We start from the raw sequence: 27,386 nt of genomic DNA, 5'->3' as shown, positions 1-27,386 counted from the left end.
GTTGTAATAACCATTTGTAACAACAGGTTGTATATTTTGTTAGTGAGATCGCGTATTTCGAGGGTGAGTCGCTCAACACAAACGGTGTTGTGTCTGCAAAAACCGGAATGATAAACTCCGTGTTGTGCTTTAGAATGAAACCGAATATGCTCAAATGTCATTTCTGAGGAATAAGTGTTTGATTGGTGCCTGAGCATAACTGACGTTTAGTTGAAACAGCTTAATAAAATTTTTCTAAAACACTCAATTTTGAATAATTAATTTTTGCAGCTTTATTAACTAAAGTATTCAACATATTCTATTTGAGAAAAATAATATCATACAGAAGTATCCAAAGATTGGGTGCTATTCTCAACCAACATAATCAATATTCTCGTCCATATCACACTTCGTGATTTCAGGCTTTCTCTTTGTATCATCCAGTGATTGTTAAATGTACTCGTATACTTTCCGCATTGACAGAATTTAAAAACAAATTGAACTTAAATCCTATTGAAATCAATAATTTTGAAGATGACCCGAAAAATAAAATATCAAATGTCAAGCTACATTGTTACCGACGATACTGACAACACTTTTTCTACCACCCTGCAGTAATCTTGATTTCAACAACTTGTACTTGCTTATGTCAGCTTCAACCAATCACGAGCTGGTCCGAAATTGGTCCTAATGCCCCGTTTACACTTCTGCTGGCTGCCAGCATGCTGGTGTCAGTATACTGCCCTCTTAGGAAAAAAACGTTCAACTGTGGTCCAATGATCCAAAGTATTAGACCAACGAAGGACCACCGTTGAACGTTTTTTTTTTTCCTAGGAAGGCAGTACACTGAAACCAGCATGCTGGCAGCCAGCAGAAGTGTAAACGGGGCATTAGGACCAATTTCGGACCAGCTCGTGATTGGTTGAAGCTGACATAAGCAAGTACAAGTTGTTGAAATCAAGATTACTGCAGGGTGGTAGAAAAAGTGTTGTCAGTATCGTCGGTAACAATGTAGCTTGACATTTGATATTTTATTTTTCGGGTCATCTTCAAAATTATTGAGTTCAATAGGCATGCTGGCAGCCAGCAGAAGTGTAAACGAGGCATAAAAGTGGATTAACAATTGTCAGGTCCTGTCCTAGTTCCTTACTAACAATTGTTTGTTGGCATGGAACACGAAAGGCGAAACTTACGTAAACAAATGGCTTATGAATGACTGTTTCACCCTTTATACACTAAGGTCTTTTTTTATGTGATATTTTTTATGCGGCTTTTTTATGCGAAATATCAGGGTGTCAAGATCCCACGCATACAAAAAACGCAGAAGGAAAACCGCTTAACTCTGGAACTTTGCATAAAAAAACATATACAAGGAAATTTTTACTGGGCTTTATGTTCCAGAGCAAATAATATGGTTTCACCACTTAAATTCTAAAGGCAAAAAGCGTACAAATCTGGTGTTAAAATCCAGTCAAATATGTTTAATCTGATATTGGTTTAATCTGGCAAAAGATCTGGTTATTTAGCCTGCAGACACAGTCTGGTGGCCGTAAGTTGAACCGAACTTGGCGCGGGAAATTGACTTACATGTAGTGTTCACACTATTGCTGGTTGCCAGCATGCTGGTGACAGTGTACTGCACTCTTAGAAAAAAAACGTTCAACAGTGGTCTTTCTTTGATCTAATAAGTTGGTCCACAGTTGAACGTTTTTTATTAAGAGGGCAGTACACTGGCACCATCATACTGGCAGCAAGCAGAAGAGTAAACGGGGCAATAGCAAATCAAAGGGAGAGTGAAAGGTGAGCGAATTTCTCGAGTCTGGTAGGTTCTGAATGATTTGATGCTAATATAATCCCCGCTTTAGGTGTGCTAATGTCACCAGCTCGGAACAACTTCTCGCGCCCACTCTGTCTGCAGCAGAGATGCCAGATTTTTTCATAGGAAAAAATATGTTTGTCTTACTCTGAATAAAAAATCTGTATTCCACTAATAAAATTAAATATCGACAATAAAATAAACATGATGGCTGTAGAATTGTATATTCGATGAGCAATAACTCTTTCCATCTGTCTGTAAGAACAGAAAGATCAAATTCCGCAAAAGGCATTTTATGCCGAGACTGCTTCTTGTCACTAATACTAATAGTTTGCTCATACGAAAAAGCTTTTAAGCCTCTTTTGAAATCCGTATTAATGTAGCGCTTCGCCGTGGTCAGGTCGAAGCAAGACAACTCACTGCTTCCTCTTGCTTTGTCGCCGAAATTTCACCCTAAATTGCAAATTTCTAAAATACTAACCCAATTCACGAAAAATCAAAAACATACGATTGTAGGTGAATGATTTTACTATGCATTTGGCGAAAAATATTAGTTAGAAAGCTTTTCTTTCGCGAGTTTTGTTAAATTTGGTTTTCTTTTTTCCTTTTCTCGCTATAAACAACTCGCATATGTAGGGATGTGCTACGTTTTCAACAAAGCGTCAAAGCTAGTAGCGATGAAAATTATTACTGATTTCTGGTTCTACTGAAACATGAATAGAAATTATTTTACAAAGTAGTAACACTTACATTTTCTACTCATCATTTCACGTAGGTTTTAATGGACTGGCATTTAAAAGCTGTTTTATACATAATCCAGTAAAAGATACGTGTTTTATAGGTAAAATGTAATGTACTGTTCATTTCACATTCATCTATCAGTTCGTATCAAATTTAGATACCAGAAAATTACTATTTTATATATTGGTTGAAGTCGAAAGGGAGATGCCAGATCTTGATATAAATCTATGAAATAAAAAATGCCATGAAATATAAAACATTTATATCAAAAAATTGTCATACAATTATAATGGCTTAAAAAGCAACTAATAACGTCGTGGTATCTCAAATCGACAAGCCTCCAGAAATCGTTTATGTTGTCACTGCCATCCAACCGAAGCCGCAGTCAAGATCCAAGAACTCCCACAACACTACCGATGCAGGTTGAAGTCGCATTACATGGTTCCAGTGTCTCTAGCTTCACACCGACGGCCTGTTTGAAGCATTCGGCAGGAGCGGGTAAACTTCCGGACTCACGCAGGCACTCGGTCCAGTTGAACACATGGAAACTTTCATACTGGAATGGTCCGGTCGATGGAGTAAAAAATTGTAATTAAATAACTCGCAAATATTTACACTACTTGCACTTCGAGGGCCACTGCTCGCCATTTTCAAAATCGAGTTTTTTACACTGGAAATTCACGTAGATTGTTTGACGTTTGGTCAATTCACGTAAACCTTATGTGATGACTCTATTCATTTTAGGGGATGTTCGTATAACATTCATTTTCGTCACGTAAAATATTCAATTTGACATTTGAAACCATTCTACACGCTTAGAAAAAGTTACTCAAAGTTTGAGTACTAGTTACTCATTTTCAAATGATACATGGAAACGCCAAAAATTGAGTAGTTATCATCAATGATATTGAGTAACTCCTACTCTAAATTTGAGTTTAACGCATTAACTCGTTTTTTTTGTTACTATACTAATAACTAATTACTAATAACCATTTGTAACAACAGGTTGTATATTTTGTTAGTGAGATCGCGTATTTCGAGGGTGAGTCGCTCAACACAAACGGTGTTGTGTCTGCAAAAACCGGAATGATAAACTCCGTGTTGTGCTTTAGAATGAAACCGAATATGCTCAAATGTCATTTCTGAGGAATAAGTGTATGATTGGTGCCTGAGCATAACTGACATGTATGTTAATGTGAAATAAAATTTCACTCAAAATTTGAGTGATAGTTACTCTATTTTTGGTACATGTACAAATAAAGTATTACTCAGTAAATAAGTAGATTTTACCCAAATATCGTTTCCAGTGGAAGAACTCAAATTTGAGTAACTTCGGAGTTACTCTAAATTAGAGTTGTTCCACTTTTTCTGTAGATAAGTGAGATCTTACTCATTTTTGAGTAACTATTTTTAAGCGTGTTTTTATTTGAGTGTATGATTTTTCAAATGAAGTTGCCCGTATTCATAAGAAATTGTAGAAAAGGTGAAGTAATTAGAAATTTTCCTACCGATTTGACAGCTCTTGCTGAAAGTATCATCTCTTAACAAGCAGCGCCTCTACATTTCAGTTTTGCGACAATATGTCAATTCCTGAAACCCAGACAAACCCAGATAAATGTTTGAGTATTGGTAGGTTTTTGAAAAAATATCCTGGCAACTCTGTTTACACGCAGAGTTATACACACTCAAAATAATAATCAGGTTATAGTTACGTGAAAACTTATGTGAATATTTTCCACCCTACTTTTCACGTAAATTTTAATGGACTGGCATTTAAAAGCTGTTTAATGCATAATCTAGTAAAAGTTACGTGTTTCATAGGTAGAATGTAATGTATTGTTCATATCCCATTTACCTATCAGTTCATATCAAATTTAGACACCAGAGAATTACTATTTTATATATTGGTTGAAGTCAAAAGGGAGATTTCCGATGTTTATATAAATCTATGAAATGGAAAATACCATGAAAAATAAAACATTTATTTCAGAAAATAAACATATAATTTCAATAGCTTAAGAAGAAACTAATAACGTCGTGGTATCTCAAATCGACAAGCCTCCAAAAATCATTTTTGTTGTCACTGCCATCCAACCGAAGCCGCAGTCGAGAGTCGAGAACTCCCACAACACAACCGGTGCAGGTTAAAGTCGCATTACATGGTTCCAGTATCTCTAGCTTCATACCGATTTCGAACTCGTTTTTCAGTGGATCAATGACCTGTTTCGGCAGAAGCGGGCAAACTTCCGGACTCACGCAGGCACTTGGTCCAGTTGAACACATTAACACTTTTATACTGGAATGGTCCGGACGATGTAGTCAAAAACTGTAACTAATTAACATTTTTCTCAAATATTTACACTACTTACACTTTAGCCCTGTTCGCCATTTTCAAAATCGAGTTTTTCACACTAGAAATTCACGTAGATTGTTTGACGTTTGGTCAATTCACGTAAACCTTATGTGATGACTCTATTTATTTTAGGGGATGTTCGTATAACATTCATTTTCGTCACGTAAAATAATCAATTTGACATTTGAAACCATTTTACGTGATTTTTCAAGTAAATCGAACGTGAATTTTTATTTGAGTGCACTCAAAAAAAATCACGTTAATTCTACTTGAAAACATACATGAATCTCATCCACCCAACTTTTCACATAAATTCTATGGAGTAGATAAATGAATTGTATCGGATTGTTCATATATCATGTATCTTATTCAATAGGTAAATAATATATCACTTGTCCGTTGGATACAACGTGATTTTCATATGTTTTAACAGAACTTCACGTAATAGTTACATGACTTAAACATCTTTATTGAGCATAGGAAAATCACATAGTAATTACACGAAATGGTACATGATTGTATAGTATATAAAACTCAGTTAAAACTAACATTAAAAAGGAATTTATTTGCAGAATGCATTTCTAACGGATCGCTTGTTATTTTACATCTATTTACATATTAATGGTTACATCATCAACCTTAACGAATAGTAACTCAATGAAATTAAACTTATACTTAACTCTAAGTATAAACTTATTATCTACAATTAAAACTATTGTTGGTCGTCGATTAAAATAATCGATACCAGTAATAATGAACCTGATTTTTCAAACGCGACATAGTGCTCATTTTGACCAATGACTACCCATAATTGCAAAATCAAGTGAAATATTTCATCTAACGATAAAATCTCTGATTCCATAGAGTACAGCTTGATCCGATAAAAAAATATGACAAACTGTCCTATTTTGTAGTTAATTCCTTTGTAAACAATAGGGTCGGCGGTACCGACAGAAGTTTTTCTATTTATGATTTCTGAAAATATAAATCAATTAATCAAAAATTCTTACTTCAATCTTGAATTATTTATATACATTTTGTTTTCTCCCGGAAATTATAAGATCGAAAATATTTTCGTATGCTGTTGGTTCTAAATACTTCCGGAGATCAAGAGCTCGAACAAGCCAATATCGCATTCTACTAAAACCAAACGCAAAATTGTATATTGAGTACTACACTAGTTTTGAAACTGTAGAAGCAAAGTCCGGGCATTACATTCGTTTCGTGGAATTTGGCCTTTCTGTTTCAACAGACTTCGCAGCCGATTCTTATTGTACATAATCATTGCATGGCTAGTACTATGGATCCTACTGACACTAAGAATCCTTCCAGGTCAGGGCTGTTTTGAAACTTTACTTACCTTTAAAAACTTCCAATAACGAATGCATTATGTTCAAGCCTGCCACTAACATGTCAGCCATTTTGAGATTTGAAATTTTCATAGAGCAAATTCACTTAAACTTCGATCATGGGACTCTCCATTTGAAGATTATGTGAAAATCACATAGCTTGTACTTGGTTTCCAGATGTTATTCATAGACATCACGAAGAATATCAAATATAAATGAAGCTCTGCATTTACGTGAGTAATCCCATAAAACTAATGTGATTTATTTTTTGAGTGTACTATTAATGGAAAAATCTGTTTCTGACTTCAGCTGGTTTTCAAAGAAGGGCGAAACTAATATAGATCGCCCTTCCTTACCTAGGACAGGACCAGACAACTGGCTTCTTTTTCCAGAAAAATATGTCTCTTCTTATTCCGGTTTCTCCCTGCTGTAAATAATAAAAGCCTCGCGATCACTGTTGCCAGTAGAGATAATTGTTCATTCTGAAAACTTTCTCCCCTTATAACATGTAATTATTTATCATTTGAAAACACTTAGACAAATGTTATATCGGTCAAAAATATAGCTCTGGATTCATTTTGATCAGATGTTTGTTTTGAAGAAAACGTTTAGTTGAAACAGCTTAATAATATTTTTCTAAAACACTCAATTTTGAATAATTAATTTTTGCAGCTTTATTAACTAAAGTATTCAACATATTCTATTTGAGAAAAATAATAACATACAGAAGTATCCAAAGATTGGGTGCTATTCTCAACCAACATAATCAATATTCTCGTCCATATCACACTTCGTGATTTCAGGCTTTCTCTTTGTATCATCCAGTGATTGTTAAATGTACTCGTATACTTTCCGCATTGACAGAATTTAAAAACAAATTGAACTTAAATCCTATTGAAATCAATAATTTTGAAGATGACCCGAAAAATAAAATATCAAATATCAAGCTACATTGTTACCGACGATACTGACAACACTTTTTCTACCACCCTGCAGTAATCTTGATTTCAACAACTTGTACTTGCTTATGTCAGTTTCAACCAATCACGAGCTGGTCCGAAATTGGTCCTAATGCCCCGTTTACACTTCTGCTGGCTGCCAGCATGCTGGTGTCAGAGTACTGCCCTCTTAGGAAAAAAACGTTCAACTGTGGTCCAATGATACAAAGTATTAGACCAACGAAGGACAACCGTTGAACGTTTTTTTCCTAGGAGGGCAGTACACTGACACCAGCATGCTGGCAGCCAGCAGAAGTGTAAACGAGGCATAAAAGTGGATTAACAATTGTCAGGTCCTGTCCTAGTTCCTTACTAACTATTGTTTGTTGGCATGGAACACGAAAGGCGAAACTTACATAAAAAAACATATACAAGGAAATTTTTACTGGGCTTTATGTTCCAAAGCAAATAATAAGGTTTCACCACTTAAATTCTAAAGGCAAAAAGCGTACAAATCTGGTGTTAAAATCCAGTCAAATATGTATAATCTGATATTGGTTTAATCTGGCAAAAGATCTGGTTATTTAGCCTGCAGACACAGTCTGGTGGCCGTAAGTTGAACCGAACTTGGTGCGGGAAATTGACTTACATGTAGTGTTCACACTATTGCTGGTTGCCAGCATGCTGGTGACAGTGTACTGCACTCTTAGAAAAAAAAAGTTCAACAGTGGTCTTTCTTTGGTCTAATATGTTGGTCCACAGTTGAACGTTTTTTATTAAGGTAGCGCTTCGCCGTGGTCACGGGAGTTCGCTGCCTATCTCGGAGTTTCACGCACTTTACCAAAAATTGTGAGAAAACGGGGAAGAAAACGGAAATTCCAAGAACATACGATTCTAGATAATTAATTTTTCTATCGATTCGTATATAAATTGTGCCTGATAAACATTTTTATCGAAAGATTTCGTGCGAGTTATAAAAATAAATGAGTTTTTCCTTATTCTTTCGCACGCACACAATTTCAACGCATGCATTGGGCTGTGCAAAATGCTACATGCGGTAGACGCTAACAACATTTCTTTTGTTTTCGTTGTCCGTTCTCTCTGCGTAAACGTTGAATATAGATGAGTAGAAAATGTAAGTGAGTGTTACTACTTTGTAAAATAATTTCTATTCATGTTTCAGTAGAACCAGAAATCAGTAAAGATTTTCATCGCTACTAGCTTTGACGCTTTGTTGAAAACGTAGCACATCCCTACATATGCGAGTTGTTTATAGCGAGAAAAGGAAAAAAGAAAGCCAAATTTCAACATAACTCGCACGAAATCTCGCGAAAGAAAAGCTTTCTAACTGATATTTTTCGCCAAATGCATAGTAAAATCATTTACCTACAATCGTATGTTTTTGATTTTTCGTGAATTGGGTTAGTATTTTAGAAATTTGCAATTTAGGGTGAAATTTCGGCGACAAAGCAAAAGGAAGCAGTGAGTTGTCTTGCTTCGACCTGACCACGGCGAAGCGCTACCTTAAGAGGGCAGTACACTGGCACCATCATACTGGCAGCAAGCAGAAGAGTAAACGGGGCAATAGCAAATCAAAGGGAGAGTGAAAGGTGAGCGAATTTCTCGAGTCTGGTAGGTTCTGAATGATTTGATGCTAATATAATTCCCGCTTTAGGTGTGCTAATGTCACCAGCTCGGAACAACTTCTCGAGCCAACTCTGTCTGCAGCAGAGATGCCAGATTTTTTCATAGGAAATTTGTCTTACTCTGAATAAAAAATCTGTATTATCTGCATCCACTAATAAAATTAAATATCGACAATAAAATAAACATGATGGCTGTAGAATTGTATATTCGATGAGCAATAATTCTTTCCATCTGTCTGTAAGAACAGAAATATCAAATTCCGCAAAAGGCATTTTATGCCGAGACTGCTTCTTGTCACTAATACTAATAGTTTGCTCATACGAAAAAGCTTTTAAGCCTCTTTTGAAATCCGTATTAAGGTAGCGCTTCGCCATGGTCAGATCGAAGCAAGACAACTCACTGCTTCCTCTTGCTTTGTCGCTGAAATTTCACCCTAAATTGCAAATTTCTAAAATACTAACCCAATTCACGAAAAATCAAAAACATAGTAAATGATTTTACTATGCATTTGGCGAAAAATATCAGTTAGAAAGCTTTTCTTTCGCGAGATTTCGTGCGAGTTTTGTTAAAATTCTGTTTTCTTTTTTCCTTTTCTCGCTATAAACAACTCGCATATGTAGGGATGTGCTACGTTTTCAACAAAGCGTCAAAGCTAGTAGCGATGAAAATCATTACTGGTTTCTGGTTCTACTGAAACATTAATAGAAATTATTTTACAAAGTAGTAACACTTACTTACATTATCTACTCATCATTTCACGTAGGTTTTAATGGACTGGCATTTAAAAGCTGTTTTATACATAATCCAGTAAAAGATACGTGTTTCATAGGTAAAATGTAATGTACTGTTCATTTCACATTCATCTATCAGTTCGTATCAAATTTAGATACCAGAAAATTACTATTTTATATATTGGTTGAAGTCGAAAGGGAGATGCCAGATCTTGATATAAATCTATGAAATGAAAAATGCCATGAAATATAAAACATTTATATCAAAAAATTGTCATACAATTATAATGGCTTAAAAAGCAACTAATAACGTCGTGGTATCTCAAATCGACAAGCCTCCAGAAATCGTTTATGTTGTCACTGCCATCCAACCGAAGCCGTAGTCAAGATCCAAGAACTCCCACAACACTACCGATGCAGGTTGAAGTCGCATTACATGGTTCCAGTGTCTCTAGCTTCACACCGACGGCCTGTTTGAAGCATTCGGCAGGAGCGGGTAAACTTCCGGACTCACGCAGGCACTCGGTCCAGTTAAACACATGGAAACTTTCATACTGGAATGGTCGATGGAGTAAAAAATTGTAATTAAATAACTCGCAAATATTTACACTACTTACACTTCGAGGGCCACTGCTCGCCATTTTCAAAATCGAGTTTTTTACACTGGAAATTCACGTAGATTGTTTGACGTTTGGTCAATTCACGTAAACCTTATGTGATGACTCTATTTATTTTAGGGGATGTTCGTATAATGAATGTGAAATGTTACGAAAATGAATGTCACGTAAAATATTCAATTTGACATTTGAAACCATTCTACACGCTTAGAAAAAGTTACTCAAAGTTTGAGTACTAGTTACTCATATTCAAATGATACATGGAAACGTCAAAAATTGAGTACACGCTTACTTGTGGCTACCCAAAATTGAGTCAAAAGTCACTCAATTTCGTAAAAACTACACCTACCCAAAATTGAGTACAGTGAGTATTACGCAATTTTGGGTAAATATGCTTTTCGCAAAATTTGAGTAGAATTTACTCTCTTTTGTTGACATTTGTAAATATGTGGAAGATCAAATTTTTAAGAAATAACTACGTTTTATTGCAATACCCACATGTGAAATAGGTTTAATTCAATGTATCCGGAACAGTTCTGCTTCTCTCGGCATCAATCCACCAAGCAACCACCAACGGGACGTTTGAAATCTATTCGTAGTTCAAATGTATTTTTATTGAATAATGTAAAAATGCATTTTTTATGTATTTTACTTACCAGCTAGAGCCTCACACGACTCGCTGTATATAACACTTTTAATTTTATCCATCCGGAAAAACTTGAAAATGTCGGATGGCACGGTTAAGTTACTTTGACACAGTGACAGTTTTAAATTCTACTCATTTTTTGACATCTGTTCACAGTTGTTGAAAATGAGTACTTTCGATTCACTCACTGGGTAGCCACAAGTAAGCGTGTAGTTATCATCAATGATATTGAGTAACTCCTACTCTAAATTTGAGTTTAACGCATTAACTCGTTTTTTTGTTACTATTCGCAAGATCAGTCTAAAAGTTGTAATAACCATTTGTAACAACAGGTTGTATATTTTGTTAGTGAGATCGCGTATTTCGAGGGTGAGTCGCTCAACACAAACGGTGTTGTGTCTGGGAAAACCGGAATGATAAACTCCGTGTTGTGCTTTAGAATGAAACCGAATATGCTCAAATGTCATTTCTGAGGAATAAGTGTATGATTGGTGCCTGAGCATAACTGACATGTATGTTAATTTGCGATTGACACACTACTCCAAGCAACCACCACGTGATATAGTATTAAGTTCAATTACTTAATATTTACACTATTACTTACAATACACTCAGAAAAGGAGCATTTTTTTTGAAAATTTGGTATATGTGAAATAAAATTTCACTCAAAATTTGAGTGATAGTTATTCTATTTTTGGTACATGTACAAATAAAGTATTACTCAGTAAATGAGTAGATTTTACCCAAATATCGTTTCCAGTGGAAGAACTCAAATTTGAGTAACTTCGGAGTTACTCTAAATTAGAGTTGTTCCACTTTTTCTGTAGATGAGTGAGATCTTACTCATTTTTGAGTAACTATTTTAAGCGTGTTTTTATTTGAGTGTATGATTTTTCAAATGAAGTTGCCCGTATTCATAAGAAATTGTAGAAAAGGTGAAGTAATTAGAAATTTTCCTACCGATTTGACAGCTCTTGCTGAGAGTATCATCTCTTAACAAGCAGCGCCTCTACATTTCAGTTTTGCGACAATATGTCAATTCCTGAAACCCAGACAAACCCAGATAAATGTTTGAGTATTGGTAGGTTTTTGAAAAAATATCCTGGCAACTCTGTTTACACGCAGAGTTATACACTCAAAAAAGAAATCACGTTAATTCTACTTGAAAACATACATGAATCTCATCCACCCAACTTTTCACATAAATTCTATGGAGTAGATAAATGAATTGTATCGGATTGTTCATATATCATGCATCTTATTCAATAGGTAAATAATATATCACTTGTCCGTTGGATACAACGTGATTTTCATATGTTTTAACAGAACTTCACGTAATAGTTACATGACTTAAACATCTTTATTGAGCATAGGAAAATCACATAATAATTACATGAAATGGTACATGATTGTATAGTATATAAAACTCAGTTAAAACTAACATTAAAAAGGCATTTATTTGCAGAATGCATTTCTAACGGATCGCTTGTTATTTTACATCTATTTACATATTAATGGTTACATCATCAACCTTAACGAATAGTAACTCAATGAAATTAAACTTATACTTAACTCTAAGTATAAACTTATTATCTACATTTAAAACTATTGTTGGTCGTCGATTAAAATAATCAATACCAGTAATAATGAACCTGATGTTTCAATCGCGACATAGTGCTCATTTGCCCATAATTGCAAAATCAAGTGAAATATTTCATCTAACGATAAAATCTCTGATTTCATAGAGTACAGCTTGATCCAATAAAAAAATTATGACAAACTGTCCTATTTTGTAGTTAATTCCTTTGTAAATAATAGAGTCGGCGGTACCGACAGAAGTTTTTCTATTTATGATTTCTGAAAATATAAATCAATTAATCAAAAATTCTTACTTCAAACTTGAATTACATTTTGTTTGCTCCCGGAAATTATAAGATCGAAAATATTTTCGTATGCTGTTGGTTCTAAATACTTCCGGAGATCAAGAGCTCGAACAAGCAAATATCGCATTCTACTAAAACTAAGCGCAAAATTGTATATTGAGTACTACACTAGTTTTGAAACTGTAGAAGCAAAGTCCGGGCATTACATTCGTTTCGTGGAATTTGGCTTTTCTGTTTCAACAGACTTCGCAGCCGATTCTTATTGTACATAATCATTGCATGGCTAGTACTATGGATCCTACTGACACTAAGAATCCTTCCAGGTCAGGGCTGTTTTGAAACTTTACTTACCTTTAAAAACTTCCAATAACGAATGCATTATGTTCAAGCCTGCCACCAACATGTCAGCCATTTTGAGATTTGAAATTTTCATTATGTGAAAATCACATAGCTTGTACTTGGTTTCCAGATGTTATTCATAGACATCACGTAGAATATCAAATATAAATGAAGCACTGCATTTACGTGAGTAATCCCATAAAACTAATGTGATTTATTTTTTGAGTGTACTATTAATGGAAAAATCTGTTTCTGACTTCAGCTGGTTTTCAAAAAAGGGCGAAACTAATATAGATCGCCCTTGAGCAATTTGACGTCTCAGTTACTCACACCGATGCAGAGTGCGCAGATCTATTCATATACGAAATTGGAATGTGTGCGAGCCGAAGTCAAAGTTTGTTGTGGGTTCAATTTTACACTGAGGAAAAACATTTTTGACTCATAATCATACACTGCGAAAAATGCATATAGAATTTCGTAAGCTATGGACTAATGAACCAAGTAGAAGACAGTACCATTACGGGGTATAGAGTTTCATGAACGATTTTATGTCTTTCTCAACTGTTCTCTTGGCATTGCAGTGTTTTTTATTGCATATATGTCTTCAATAATTGGCACGATGCGGCTCGACAAAATTCACTGGGTTATTTCGACATACTCACACTAGCATTAACCTTTCAACTGCCGAGAATAGCTACACCAACACATTCGCACGTGGATTGGACTCTTCCTTACCTACACGCTCATTGAACATAACTCAAAACTGAGTACCTATCCACTCAATTTCATAAAAAGTGCACGTAGTCAAAACTTGAGTTTCTTCATATTTACTCAATTTTGAGTAGAGGAATAAAGATGTCAAAATTTGAGTAATAACAAATCAAAACAGAAAAATGTGCACAAACTCAAAATTTGAGTAAATCTAACTCAAACTTTGAGTTCTTCGAACTCTAATTTTATTAACGTATTTTCACTCATATTTGAGTACATTATACTAAACATTGAGTTCTTCAACCTCAAAATATTCTGTTCCACAATTTGTATTAGAATAGACCAAAATTGTTCAATTTTTGTCTCATAACAGTCCGTGTGCAAAGACTTATTGGACGTTGGACCAAAATGTTCCAACAACCCATAATGAAGTGACCTGTATGGGACTAAAATTAAATGGTTTTGAAACCTGTTTGACTTTTTACTGGATGTACCTGTAACCTAAAACACCCATAAGAATCGCATATATGACTAAAATGGTGAACAATATCAGGAAACGGTCTTTGAATCGTCAATGAGCAGCAAATTTAAACAATATGTTCAGGACAAGTGTTTGTATTTAAATTAAATCCCTGCTCTTTCCCCATCCTCCGCAGTAATTACTTTTTTAAATGCAGCTGCGAGACGGTTGACGCATGCTCTAGAGCTGTGAGGTATAGTTTTGTATACCACACAAGACATAAAGTCATAAAGCATATACAACTCAGGAGGAATGTCAACTCCGAAAACCTTAAATGATTTAAAAAAGCATCTATCGCTTCTACAGAGTTTCTCGGTTCGAATATCAATTCATTTCCCACAATTAGGAAATATTTTCCTCGTTTCATTGGAGTGCCCAAACATGCTATGAATGATGCTTGCTGTGTATTGTTGTTCAAATATTGCTGTATTGCGTCGATTGAATTATCTTGTGGCTACAAAGAAAAATTTTCGTTATAGAATAACATTTCAGTTTTTTGTAATATATACTACATTAATCCATCGTATCACAGGAGATGCAATTTGCTCCTCGCTAATAGAGACTTTTCCATCAAGTTTACGTTTGATTCCTCGAGATGGTAATTTTGCCATTATGCGAAGGCATCCTCGGATGTAATCTGAAAATATTTAGGGATATTTTTCATTTAATAGCGAGTAGATAGAATTAAACTAATTTAGATAAATAATAATTTTAATAGCCCACAGAACCTTTGGCTTTCTACTATTCTTTTCTCCAATGGTAAACATACTATCTGGATTAGACGGTTCAATGCGTTTTTCGGAAAGATTGGTATTTCCCCTCGATCCAATGTAGGGAGAATTTTAAATTTGAATTTCATGTCCCCTTCCAAAAGCTCTCGAACGTCGTTAGCCAAAGTGTCATCTTTAGTGTTTGACTCTTGGCGATCTACACCAGATGTATTTGCGTTTATATGGTTTATAATATCTCTTAAAATCATCCGAGGACCTTTCTCAATTATCCCTATTTCTTGTAGATCAGCATCACTCATCAGAGATAAGGAGTTGTCGTTGATTTTTTGAGCTGTGCACATTTTTAAATAGGTTATTTTAAATAAATTAATAAAGCAAAACTCACCTTTCAATTTGTTAAATGTTTCAGTATCCAATTTGATTGCAGCTTGATCCATTTTCTTCTACTGATATTTGATTTTCTTACAAGACCACAAATAAGAACACACCTGAACAACACGACGGCTAGATTTTTTTCACTCAAATATTTGAAAACTTAACGCTTACTCTATAACGCATGAGTAAATGTAAAAGAACTCATAGCTTGAGTTAATTTTAATCAAATAAGAAATCAAATTTTGACAGATTGCATCAGTTTATGAATTTGAGTACCCGGAACTCAAACTTTGAGTTATGTCCAATGAGCGTGTAGGACAGGACCAGACAACTGGCTTCTTTTTCCAGAAAAATATTTCTCTTCTTATTCCGGTTTCTCCCTGCTGTAAATAATAAAAGCCTCGCGATCACTGTTGCCAGTAGAGATAATTGTTCATTCTGAAAACTTTCTCCCCTTATAACATGTAATTATTTATCATTTGAAAACACTTAGACAAATGTTATATCGGTCAAAAATATAGCTCTGGATTCATTTTGATCAGGTGTTTGTTTTGAAGAAAACGTTTAGTTGAAACAGCTTAATAATATTTTTCTAAAACACTCAATTTTGAATAATTAATTTTTGCAGCTTTATTAACTAAAGTATTCAACATATTCTATTTGAGAAAAATAATAACATACAGAAGTATCCAAAGATTGGGTGCTATTCTCAACCAACATAATCAATATTCTCGTCCATATCACACTTCGTGATTTCAGGCTTTCTCTTTGTATCATCCAGTGATTGTTAAATGTACTCGTATACTTTCCGCATTGATAGAATTTAAAAACAAATTGAACTTAAATCCTATTGAAATCAATAATTTTGAAGATGACCCGAAAAATAAAATATCAAATGTCAAGCTACATTGTTACCGACGATACTTACAACACTTTTTCTACCACCCTGCAGTAATCTTGATTTCAACAACTTGTACTTGCTTATGTCAGTTTCAACCAATCACGAGCTGGTCCGAAATTGGTCCTAATGCCCCGTTTACACTTCTGCTGGCTGCCAGCATGCTGGTGTCAGTATACTGCCCTCTTAGGAAAAAAAACGTTCAACTGTGGTCCAATGATCCAAAGTCAAGATTACTGCAGGGTGGTAGAAAAAGTGTTGTCAGTATCGTCGGTAACAATGTAGCTTGACATTTGATATTTTATTTTTCGGGTCATCTTCAAAATTATTGAGTTCAATAGGCATGCTGGCAGCCAGCAGAAGTGTAAACGAGGCATAAAAGTGGATTAACAATTGTCAGGTCCTGTCCTAGTTCCTTACTAACAATTGTTTGTTGGCATGGAACACGAAAGGCGAAACTTACGTAAACAAATGGCTTATGAATGACTGTTTCACCCTTTATACACTAAGGTCTTTTTATATGTGATCTTTTTTATTCGGCTTTTTTATGCGAAATATCAGGGTGTCAAGATCCCACGCATACAAAAAACGCAGAAGGAAAACCGCTTAACTCTGGAACTTTGCATAAAAAAACATATACAAGAAAATTTTTACTGGGCTTTATGTTCCAGAGCAAATAATAAGGTTTCACCACTTAAATTCTAAAGGCAAAAAGCGTACAAATCTGGTGTTAAAATCCAGTCAAATATGTTTAATCTGATATTGGTTTAATCTGGCAAAAGATCTGGTTATTTAGCCTGCAGACACAGTCTGGTGGCCGTAAGTTGAACCGAACTTGGCGCGGGAAATTGACTTACATGTAGTGTTCACACTATTGCTGGTTGCCAGCATGCTGGTGACAGTGACAGTGTCTGGTAGGTTCTGAATGATTTGATGCTAATATAATTCCCGCTTTAGGTGTGCTAATGTCACCAGCTCGGAACAACTTCTCGCGCCAACTCTGTCTGCAGCAGAGATGCCAGATTTTTTCATAGGAAATTTGTCTTACTCTGAATAAAAATCTGTATTCCACTAATAAAATTAAATATCGACAATAAAATAAACATGATGGCTGTAGAATTGTATATTCGATGAGCAATAATTCTTTCCATCTGTCTGTAAGAACAGAAAGATCAAATTCCGCAAAAGGCATTTTATGCCGAGACTGCTTCTTGTCACTAATACTAATAGTTTGCTCATACGAAAAAGCTTTTAAGCCTCTTTTGAAATCCGTATTAAGGTAGCGCTTCGCCGTGGTCAGGTCGAAGCAAGACAACTCACTGCTTCCTCTTGCTTTGTCGCCGAAATTTCACCCTAAATTGCAAATTTCTAAAATACTAACCCAATTCACGAAAAATCAAAAACATAGTAAATGATTTTACTATGCATTTGGCGAAAAATATTAGTTAGAAAGCTTTTCTTTCGCGAGATTTCGTGCGAGTTTTGTTAAACTTCGGTTTTCTTTTTTCCTTTTCTCGCTATAAACAACTCGCATATGTAGGGATGTGCTACGTTTTCAACAAAGCGTCAAAGCTAGTAGCGATGAAAATTATTACTGATTTCTGGTTCTACTGAAACATGAATAGAAATTATTTTACAAAGTAGTAACACTTACATTTTCTACTCATCATTTCACGTAGGTTTTAATGGACTGGCATTTAAAAGCTGTTTTATACATAATCCAGTAAAAGATACGTGTTTCATAGGTAAAATGTAATGTACTGTTCATTTCACTATCATCTATCAGTTCGTATCAAATTTAGATACCAGAAAATTACTATTTTATATATTGGTTGAAGTCGAAAGGGAGATGCCAGATCTTGATATAAATCTATGAAATGAAAAATGCCATGAAATATAAAACATTTATATCAAAAAATTGTCATACAATTATAATGGCTTAAAAAGCAACTAATAACGTCGTGGTATCTCAAATCGACAAGCCTCCAGAAATCGTTTATGTTGTCACTGCCATCCAACCGAAGCCGCAGTCAAGATCCAAGAACTCCCACAACACTACCGATGCAGGTTGAAGTCGCATTACATGGTTCCAGTGTCTCTAGCTTCCCACCGACGGCCTGTTTGAAGCATTCGGCAGGAGCGGGTAAACTTCCGGACTCACGCAGGCACTCGGTCCAGTTAAACACATGGAAACTTTCATACTGGAATGGTCGATGGAGTAAAAAATTGTAATTAAATAACTCGCAAATATTTACACTACTTACACTTCAAGGGCCACTGCTCGCCATTTTCAAATTACGTAAACAAATGGCTTATGAATGACTGTTTCACCCTTTATACACTAAGGTCTTTTTTTATGTGATCTTTTTATGCGGCTTTTTTATGCGATTTTTTTTATGCGAAATATCAGGGTGTCAAGATCCCACGCATACAAAAAACGCAGAAGGAAAACCGCTTAACTCTGGAACTTTGCATAAAAAAACATATACAAGGAAATTTTTACTGGGCTTTATGTTCCAGAGCAAATAATAAGGTTTCACCACTTAAATTCTAAAGGCAAAAAGCGTACAAATCTGGTGTTAAAATCCAGTCAAATATGTTTAATCTGATATTGGTTTAATCTGGCAAAAGATCTGGTTATTTAGCCTGCAGACACAGTCTGGTGGCCGTAAGTTGAACCGAACTTGGCGCGGGAAATTGACTTACATGTAGTGTTCACACTATTGCTGGTTGCCAGCATGCTGGTGACAGTGTACTGCACTCTTACAAAAAAAAAAACGTTCAACAGTGGTCTTTCTTTGATCTAATAAGTTGGTCCACAGTTGAACGTTTTTTATTAAGAGGGCAGTACACTGGCACCATCATACTGGCAGCAAGCAGAAGAGTAAACGGGGCAATAGCAAATCAAAGGGAGAGTGAAAGGTGAGCGAATTTCTCGAGTCTGGTAGGTTCTGAATGATTTGATGCTAATATAATTCCCGCTTTAGGTGTGCTAATGTCACCAGCTCGGAACAATTTCTCGCGCCCACTCTGTCTGCAGCAGAGATGCCAGATTTTTTCATAGGAAATTTGTCTTACTCTAAATAAAAAATCTGTATTCCACTAATAAAATTAAATATCGACAATAAAATAAACATAATAATATAATATAATTCCCCTTTAGGTGTGCTAATGTCACCAGCTCGGAACAACTTCTCGCGCCCACTCTGTCTGCAGCAGAGATGCCAGATTTTTTCATAGGAAATTTGTCTTACTCTGAATAAAAAATCTGTATTCCACGAATAAAATTAAATATCGACAATAAAATAAACATGATGGCTGTAGAATTGTATATTCGATGAGCAATAATTCTTTCCATCTGTCTGTAAGAACATTAAGATCAAATTCCGCAAAAGGCATTTTATGCCGAGACTGCTTCTTGTCACTAATACTAATAGTTTGCTCATACGAAAAAGCTTTTAAGCCTCTTTGGAAATCCGTATTAAGGTAGCGCTTCGCCGTGGTCAGGTCGAAGCAAGACAACTCACTGCTTCCTCTTGCTTTGTCGCCGAAATTTCACCCTAAATTGCAAATTTCTAAAATACTAACCCAATTCACGAAAAATCAAAAACATACGATTGTAGGTAAATGATTTTACTATGCATTTGGCGAAAAATATCAGTATTTCTTTCGCGAGATTTCGTTCGAGTTTTGTTAAAATTCTGTTTTCTTTTTTCCTTTTCTCGCTATAAACAACTCGCATATGTAGGGATGTGCTACGTTTTCAACAAAGCGTCAAAGCTAGTAGCGATGAAAATTATTACTGATTTCTGGTTCTACTGAAACATGAATAGAAATTATTTTACAAAGTAGTAACACTTACATTTTCTACTCATCATTTCACGTAGGTTTTAATGGACTGGCATTTAAAAGCTGTTTTATACATAATCCAGTAAAAGATACGTGTTTCATAGGTAAAATGTAATGTACTGTTCATTTCACATTCATCTATCAGTTCGTATCAAATTTAGATACCAGAAAATTACTATTTTATATATTGGTTGAATTCGAAAGGGAGATGCCAGATCTTGATATAAATCTATGAAATGAAAAATGCCATGAAATATAAAACATTTATATCAAAAAATTGTCATACAATTATAATGGCTTAAAAAGCAACTAATAACGTCGTGGTATCTCAAATCGACAAGCCTCCAGAAATCGTTTATGTTGTCACTGCCATCCAACCGAAGCCGCAGTCAAGATCCAAGAACTCCCACAACACTACCGATGCAGGTTGAAGTCGCATTACATGGTTCCAGTGTCTCTAGCTTCATACCGACGGCCTGTTTGAAGCATTCGGCAGGAGCGGGTAAACTTCCGGACTCACGCAGGCACTCGGTCCAGTTGAACACATGGAAACTTTCATACTGGAATGGTCCGGTCGATGGAGTAAAAAATTGTAATTAAATAACTCGCAAATATTTACACTACTTACACTTCGAGGGCCACTGCTCGCCATTTTCAAAATCGAGTTTTTTACACTGGAAATTCACGTAGATTGTTTGACGTTTGGTCAATTCACGTAAACCTTATGTGATGACTCTATTCTTTTTAGGGGATGTTCGTATAACATTCATTTTCGTAACGTAAAATATTCAATTTGACATTTGAAACCATTCTACACGCTTAGAAAAAGTTACTCAAAGTTTGAGTACTAGTTACTCATTTTCAAATGATACATGGAAACGTCAAAAATTGAGTAGTTATCATCAATGATATTGAGTAACTCCTACTCTAAATTTGAGTTTAACGCATTAACTCGTTTTTTTTGTTACTATTCGCAAGATCAGTCTAAAAGTTGTAATAATCATTTGTAACAACAGGTTGTATATTTTGTTAGTGAGATCGCGTATTTCGAGGGTGAGTCGCTCAACACAAACGGTGTTGTGTCTGCAAAAACCGGAATGATAAACTCCGTGTTGTGCTTTAGAATGAAACCGAATATGCTGAAATGTCATTTCTGAGGAATAAGTGTATGATTGGTGCCTGAGCATAACTGACATGTATGTTAATGTGAAATAAAATTTCACTCAAAATTTGAGTGATAGTTACTCTATTTTTGGTACATGTATAAATAAAGTATTACTCAGTAAATAAGTAGATTTTACCCAAATATCGTTTCCAGTGGAAGAACTCAAATTTGAGTAACTTCGGAGTTACTCTAAATTAGAGTTGTTCCACTTTTTCTGTAGATGAGTGAGATCTTACTCATTTTTGAGTAACTATTTTTAAGCGTGTTTTTATTTGAGTGTATGATTTTTCAAATGAAGTTGCCCGTATTCATAAGAAATTGAAGAAAAGGTGAAATAATTAGAAATTTTCCTACCGATTTGACAGCTCTTGCTAAAAGTATCATCTCTTAACAAGCAGCGCCTCTACATTTCAGTTTTGCGACAATATGTCAATTCCTGAAACCCAGACAAACCCAGATAAATGTTTGAGTATTGGTAGGTTTTTGAAAAAATATCCTGGCAACTCTGTTTACACGCAGAGTTATACACTCAAAAAAAAATCACGTTAATTCTACTTGAAAACATACATGAATCTCATCCACCCAACTTTTCACATAAATTCTATGGGGTAGATAAATGAATTGTATCGGATTGTTCATATATCATGCATCTTTTTCGATAGGTAAATAATATATCACTTGTCCGTTCGATACAACGTGATTTTCATATGTTTTAACAGAACTTCACGTGATAGTTACATGACTTAAACATCTTTATTGAGCATAGGAAAATCACATAATAATTACATGAAATGGTACATGATTGTATAGTATATAAAACTCAGTTAAAACTAACATTAAAAAGGCATTTATTTGCAGAATGCATTTCTAACGGATCGCTTGTTATTTTACATCTATTTACATATTAATGGTTACATCATCAACCTTAACGAATAGTAACTCAATGAAATTAAACTTATACTTAACTCTAAGTATAAACTTATTATCTACATTTAAAACTATTGTTGGTCGTCGATTAAAATAATCAATACCAGTAATAATGAACCTGGTTCTTTATTTTAAACGTTAGATTGGTACATGACATTTACTTTTTGAAGATAATTTCATTTAAATGTTGACCGCGGCTGCGTCTTAGGTGGTCCATTCGGAAAGTCCAATTTTGGGCAACTTTTTCGAGCATTTCGGCCGGAATAGCCCGAATTTCTTCGGAAATGTTGTCTTCCAAAGCTGGAATAGTTACTGGCTTATTTCTGTAGACTTTAGACTTGACGTAGCCCCACAAAAAATAGTCTAAAGGCGTCAAATCGCATGATCTTGGTGGCCAACTTACCGGTCCATTTCTTGAGATGAATTGTTCTCCGAAGATTTCCCTCAAAATGGCCATAGAATCGCGAGCTGTGTGGCATGTAGCGCCATCTTGTTGAAACCACATGTCAACCAAGTTCAGTTCTTCCATTTTTGGCAACAAAAAGTTTGTTAGCATCGAACGATAGCGATCGCCATTCACTGTAACGTTGCGTCCAACAGCATCTTTGAAAAAATACGGTCCAATGATTCCACCAGCGTACAAACCACACCAAACAGTGCATTTTTCGGGATGCATGGGCAGTTCTTGAACGGCTTCTGGTTGCTCTTCACTCCAAATGCGGCAATTTTGCTTATTTACGTAGCCATTCAACCAGAAATGAGCCTCATCGCTGAACAAAATTTGTCGATAAAAAAGCGGATTTTCTGCCAATAAAATTCAATTTTCTAGGTAATAAAATTCAATGATTTGCAAGCGTTGCTCGTTAGTAAGTCTATTCATGATGAAATGTCAAAGCATACTGAGCAAATAATAATGCATGAAAATCATAACCTCAAAAAATCTGAGCAAATACTAATGCATGAAAATCCTAACCTCAAAAAAATCACCTTTTACAAGGAAATTTTTACTGGGCTTTATGTTCCAGAGCAAATAATAAGGTTTCACCACTTAAATTCTAAAGGCAAAAAGCGTACAAATCTGGTGTTAAAATCCAGTCAAATATGTTTAATCTGATATTGGTTTAATCTGGCAAAAGATCTGGTTATTTAGCCTGCAGACACAGTCTGGTGGCCGTAAGTTGAACCGAACTTGGCGCGGGAAATTGACTTACATGTAGTGTTCACACTATTGCTGGTTGCCAGCATGCTGGTGACAGTGTACTGCACTCTTAGAAAAAAAAAACGTTCAACAGTGGTCTTTCTTTGATCTAATAAGTTGGTCCACAGTTGAACGTTTTTTATTAGGAGGGCAGTACACTGGCACCATCATACTGGCAGCAAGCAGAAGAGTAAACGGGGCAATAGCAAATCAAAGGGAGAGTGAAAGGTGAGCGAATTTCTCGAGTCTGGTAGGTTCTGAATGATTTGATGCTAATATAATTCCCGCTTTAGGTGTGCTAATGTCACCAGCTCGGAACAATTTCTCGCGCCCACTCTGTCTGCAGCAGAGATGCCAGATTTTTTCATAGGAAATTTGTCTTACTCTAAATAAAAAATCTGTATTCCACTAATAAAATTAAATATCGACAATAAAATAAACATAATAATATAATATAATTCCCCTTTAGGTGTGCTAATGTCACCAGCTCGGAACAACTTCTCGCGCCCACTCTGTCTGCAGCAGAGATGCCAGATTTTTTCATAGGAAATTTGTCTTACTCTGAATAAAAAATCTGTATTCCACGAATAAAATTAAATATCGACAATAAAATAAACATGATGGCTGTAGAATTGTATATTCGATGAGCAATAATTCTTTCCATCTGTCTGTAAGAACATTAAGATCAAATTCCGCAAAAGGCATTTTATGCCGAGACTGCTTCTTGTCACTAATACTAATAGTTTGCTCATACGAAAAAGCTTTTAAGCCTCTTTGGAAATCCATATTAAGGTAGCGCTTCGCCGTGGTCAGGTCGAAGCAAGACAACTCACTGCTTCCTCTTGCTTTGTCGCCGAAATTTCACCCTAAATTGCAAATTTCTAAAATACTAACCCAATTCACGAAAAATCAAAAACATACGATTGTAGGTAAATGATTTTACTATGCATTTGGCGAAAAATATCAGTTAGAAAGTATTTCTTTCGCGAGATTTCGTTCGAGTTTTGTTAAAATTCTGTTTTCTTTTTTCCTTTTCTCGCTATAAACAACTCGCATATGTAGGGATGTGCTACGTTTTCAACAAAGCGTCAAAGCTAGTAGCGATGAAAATTATTACTGATTTCTGGTTCTACTGAAACATGAATAGAAATTATTTTACAAAGTAGTAACACTTACATTTTCTACTCATCATTTCACGTAGGTTTTAATGGACTGGCATTTAAAAGCTGTTTTATACATAATCCAGTAAAAGATACGTGTTTCATAGGTAAAATGTAATGTACTGTTCATTTCACATTCATCTATCAGTTCGTATCAAATTTAGATACCAGAAAATTACTATTTTATATATTGGTTGAATTCGAAAGGGAGATGCCAGATCTTGATATAAATCTATGAAATGAAAAATGCCATGAAATATAAAACATTTATATCAAAAAATTGTCATACAATTATAATGGCTTAAAAAGCAACTAATAACGTCGTGGTATCTCAAATCGACAAGCCTCCAGAAATCGTTTATGTTGTCACTGCCATCCAACCGAAGCCGCAGTCAAGATCCAAGAACTCCCACAACACTACCGATGCAGGTTGAAGTCGCATTACATGGTTCCAGTGTCTCTAGCTTCATACCGACGGCCTGTTTGAAGCATTCGGCAGGAGCGGGTAAACTTCCGGACTCACGCAGGCACTCGGTCCAGTTGAACACATGGAAACTTTCATACTGGAATGGTCCGGTCGATGGAGTAAAAAATTGTAATTAAATAACTCGCAAATATTTACACTACTTACACTTCGAGGGCCACTGCTCGCCATTTTCAAAATCGAGTTTTTTACACTGGAAATTCACGTAGATTGTTTGACGTTTGGTCAATTCACGTAAACCTTATGTGATGACTCTATTCTTTTTAGGGGATGTTCGTATAACATTCATTTTCGTCACGTAAAATATGCAATTTGACATTTGAAACCATTCTACACGCTTAGAAAAAGTTACTCAAAGTTTGAGTACTAGTTACTCATTTTCAAATGATACATGGAAACGTCAAAAATTGAGTAGTTATCATCAATGATATTGAGTAACTCCTACTCTAAATTTGAGTTTAACGCATTAACTCGTTTTTTTTTGTTACTATTCGCAAGATCAGTCTAAAAGTTGTAATAACCATTTGTAACAACAGGTTGTATATTTTGTTAGTGAGATCGCGTATTTCGAGGGTGAGTCGCTCAACACAAACGGTGTTGTGTCTGCAAAAACCGGAATGATAAACTCCGTGTTGTGCTTTAGAATGAAACCGAATATGCTGAAATGTCATTTCTGAGGAATAAGTGTATGATTGGTGCCTGAGCATAACTGACATGTATGTTAATGTGAAATAAAATTTCACTCAAAATTTGAGTGATAGTTACTCTATTTTTGGTACATGTATAAATAAAGTATTACTCAGTAAATAAGTAGATTTTACCCAAATATCGTTTCCAGTGGAAGAACTCAAATTTGAGTAACTTCGGAGTTACTCTAAATTAGAGTTCTTCCACTGGAAACGATATTTGGGTAAAATCTACTTATTTACTGAGTAATACTTTATTTATACATGTACCAAAAATAGAGTAACTATCACTCAAATTTTGAGTGAAATTTTATTTCACATTAACATACATGTCAGTTATGCTCAGGCACCAATCATACACTTATTCCTCAGAAATGACATTTCAGCATATTCGGTTTCATTCTAAAGCACAACACGGAGTTTATCATTCCGGTTTTTGCAGACACAACACCGTTTGTGTTGAGCGACTCACCCTCGAAATACGCGATCTCACTAACAAAATATACAACCTGTTGTTACAAATGGTTATTACAACTTTTAGACTGATCTTGCGAATAGTAACAAAAAAAAACGAGTTAATGCGTTAAACTCAAATTTAGAGTAGGAGTTACTCAATATCATTGATGATAACTACTCAATTTTTGACGTTTCCATGTATCATTTGAAAATGAGTAACTAGTACTCAAACTTTGAGTAACTTTTTCTAAGCGTGTAGAATGGTTTCAAATGTCAAATTGCATATTTTACGTGACGAAAATGAATGTTATACGAACATCCCCTAAAAAGAATAGAGTCATCACATAAGGTTTACGTGAATTGACCAAACGTCAAACAATCTACGTGAATTTCCAGTGTAAAAAACTCGATTTTGAAAATGGCGAGCAGTGGCCCTCGAAGTGTAAGTAGTGTAAATATTTGCGAGTTATTTAATTACAATTTTTTACTCCATCGACCGGACCATTCCAGTATGAAAGTTTCCATGTGTTCAACTGGACCGAGTGCCTGCGTGAGTCCGGAAGTTTACCCGCTCCTGCCGAATGCTTCAAACAGGCCGTCGGTATGAAGCTAGAGACACTGGAACCATGTAATGCGACTTCAACCTGCATCGGTAGTGTTGTGGGAGTTCTTGGATCTTGACTGCGGCTTCGGTTGGATGGCAGTGACAACATAAACGATTTCTGGAGGCTTGTCGATTTGAGATACCACGACGTTATTAGTTGCTTTTTAAGCCATTATAATTGTATGACAATTTTTTGATATAAATGTTTTATATTTCATGGCATTTTTCATTTCATAGATTTATATCAAGATCTGGCATCTCCCTTTCGAATTCAACCAATATATAAAATAGTAATTTTCTGGTATCTAAATTTGATACGAACTGATAGATGAATGTGAAATGAACAGTACATTACATTTTACCTATGAAACACGTATCTTTTACTGGATTATGTATAAAACAGCTTTTAAATGCCAGTCCATTAAAACCTACGTGAAATGATGAGTAGAAAATGTAAGTGTTACTACTTTGTAAAATAATTTCTATTCATGTTTCAGTAGAACCAGAAATCAGTAATAATTTTCATCGCTACTAGCTTTGACGCTTTGTTGAAAACGTAGCACATCCCTACATATGCGAGTTG

General features: G+C 35.2%; 1 protein-coding gene and 2 long non-coding RNA genes across 3 annotated transcripts; 1 reads left to right on the top strand and 2 right to left on the bottom strand.

Annotated features, from left to right (window-relative positions):
• Positions 1 to 9,797: 9,797 nt before the first annotated feature.
• Positions 9,798 to 10,364, bottom strand: LOC131430550 (uncharacterized). The gene is made up of 2 exons (XR_009229542.1): positions 10,172 to 10,364; positions 9,798 to 10,108 (listed from the first exon to the last, which is right to left on the bottom strand). It is a non-coding gene; the product is annotated as an uncharacterized LOC131430550 (long non-coding RNA).
• Positions 10,365 to 14,359: 3,995 nt separating this feature from the next.
• LOC131427375 (uncharacterized) lies at positions 14,360 to 14,902 on the bottom strand. Its single transcript, XM_058590511.1, has 2 exons — positions 14,783 to 14,902; positions 14,360 to 14,724 (listed from the first exon to the last, which is right to left on the bottom strand). The coding sequence occupies exons 1-2, from the start codon at positions 14,879 to 14,881 to the stop codon at positions 14,410 to 14,412; spliced, it is 414 nt and encodes a 137-aa protein (XP_058446494.1). The 5' UTR covers positions 14,882 to 14,902; the 3' UTR covers positions 14,360 to 14,409.
• Positions 14,903 to 26,144: 11,242 nt separating this feature from the next.
• LOC131432037 (uncharacterized) lies at positions 26,145 to 27,020 on the top strand. The gene is made up of 2 exons (XR_009229773.1): positions 26,145 to 26,641; positions 26,710 to 27,020. It is a non-coding gene; the product is annotated as an uncharacterized LOC131432037 (long non-coding RNA).
• The last annotated feature ends 366 nt before the right edge of the window (positions 27,021 to 27,386 follow it).

Source organism: Malaya genurostris, chromosome 2 (assembly GCF_030247185.1).
Source record: "Malaya genurostris strain Urasoe2022 chromosome 2, Malgen_1.1, whole genome shotgun sequence".
In the NCBI taxonomy this organism is placed as follows: Eukaryota; Metazoa; Arthropoda; class Insecta; order Diptera; family Culicidae; genus Malaya; species Malaya genurostris.
This window is presented reverse-complemented; position numbering and strand designations above follow the sequence as displayed.

Coding starts and splice junctions, on each gene's coding strand:
- LOC131427375 (XM_058590511.1), bottom strand. CDS start 14,881: ATGGCAAAATTACCATCTCGAGGAATCAAACGTAAACTTGATGGAAAA. Junction 14,725..14,782: donor CTGTGATACGATGGATTAAT/GTAGTATATATT, acceptor TTTTCTTTGTAG/CCACAAGATAATTCAATCGA.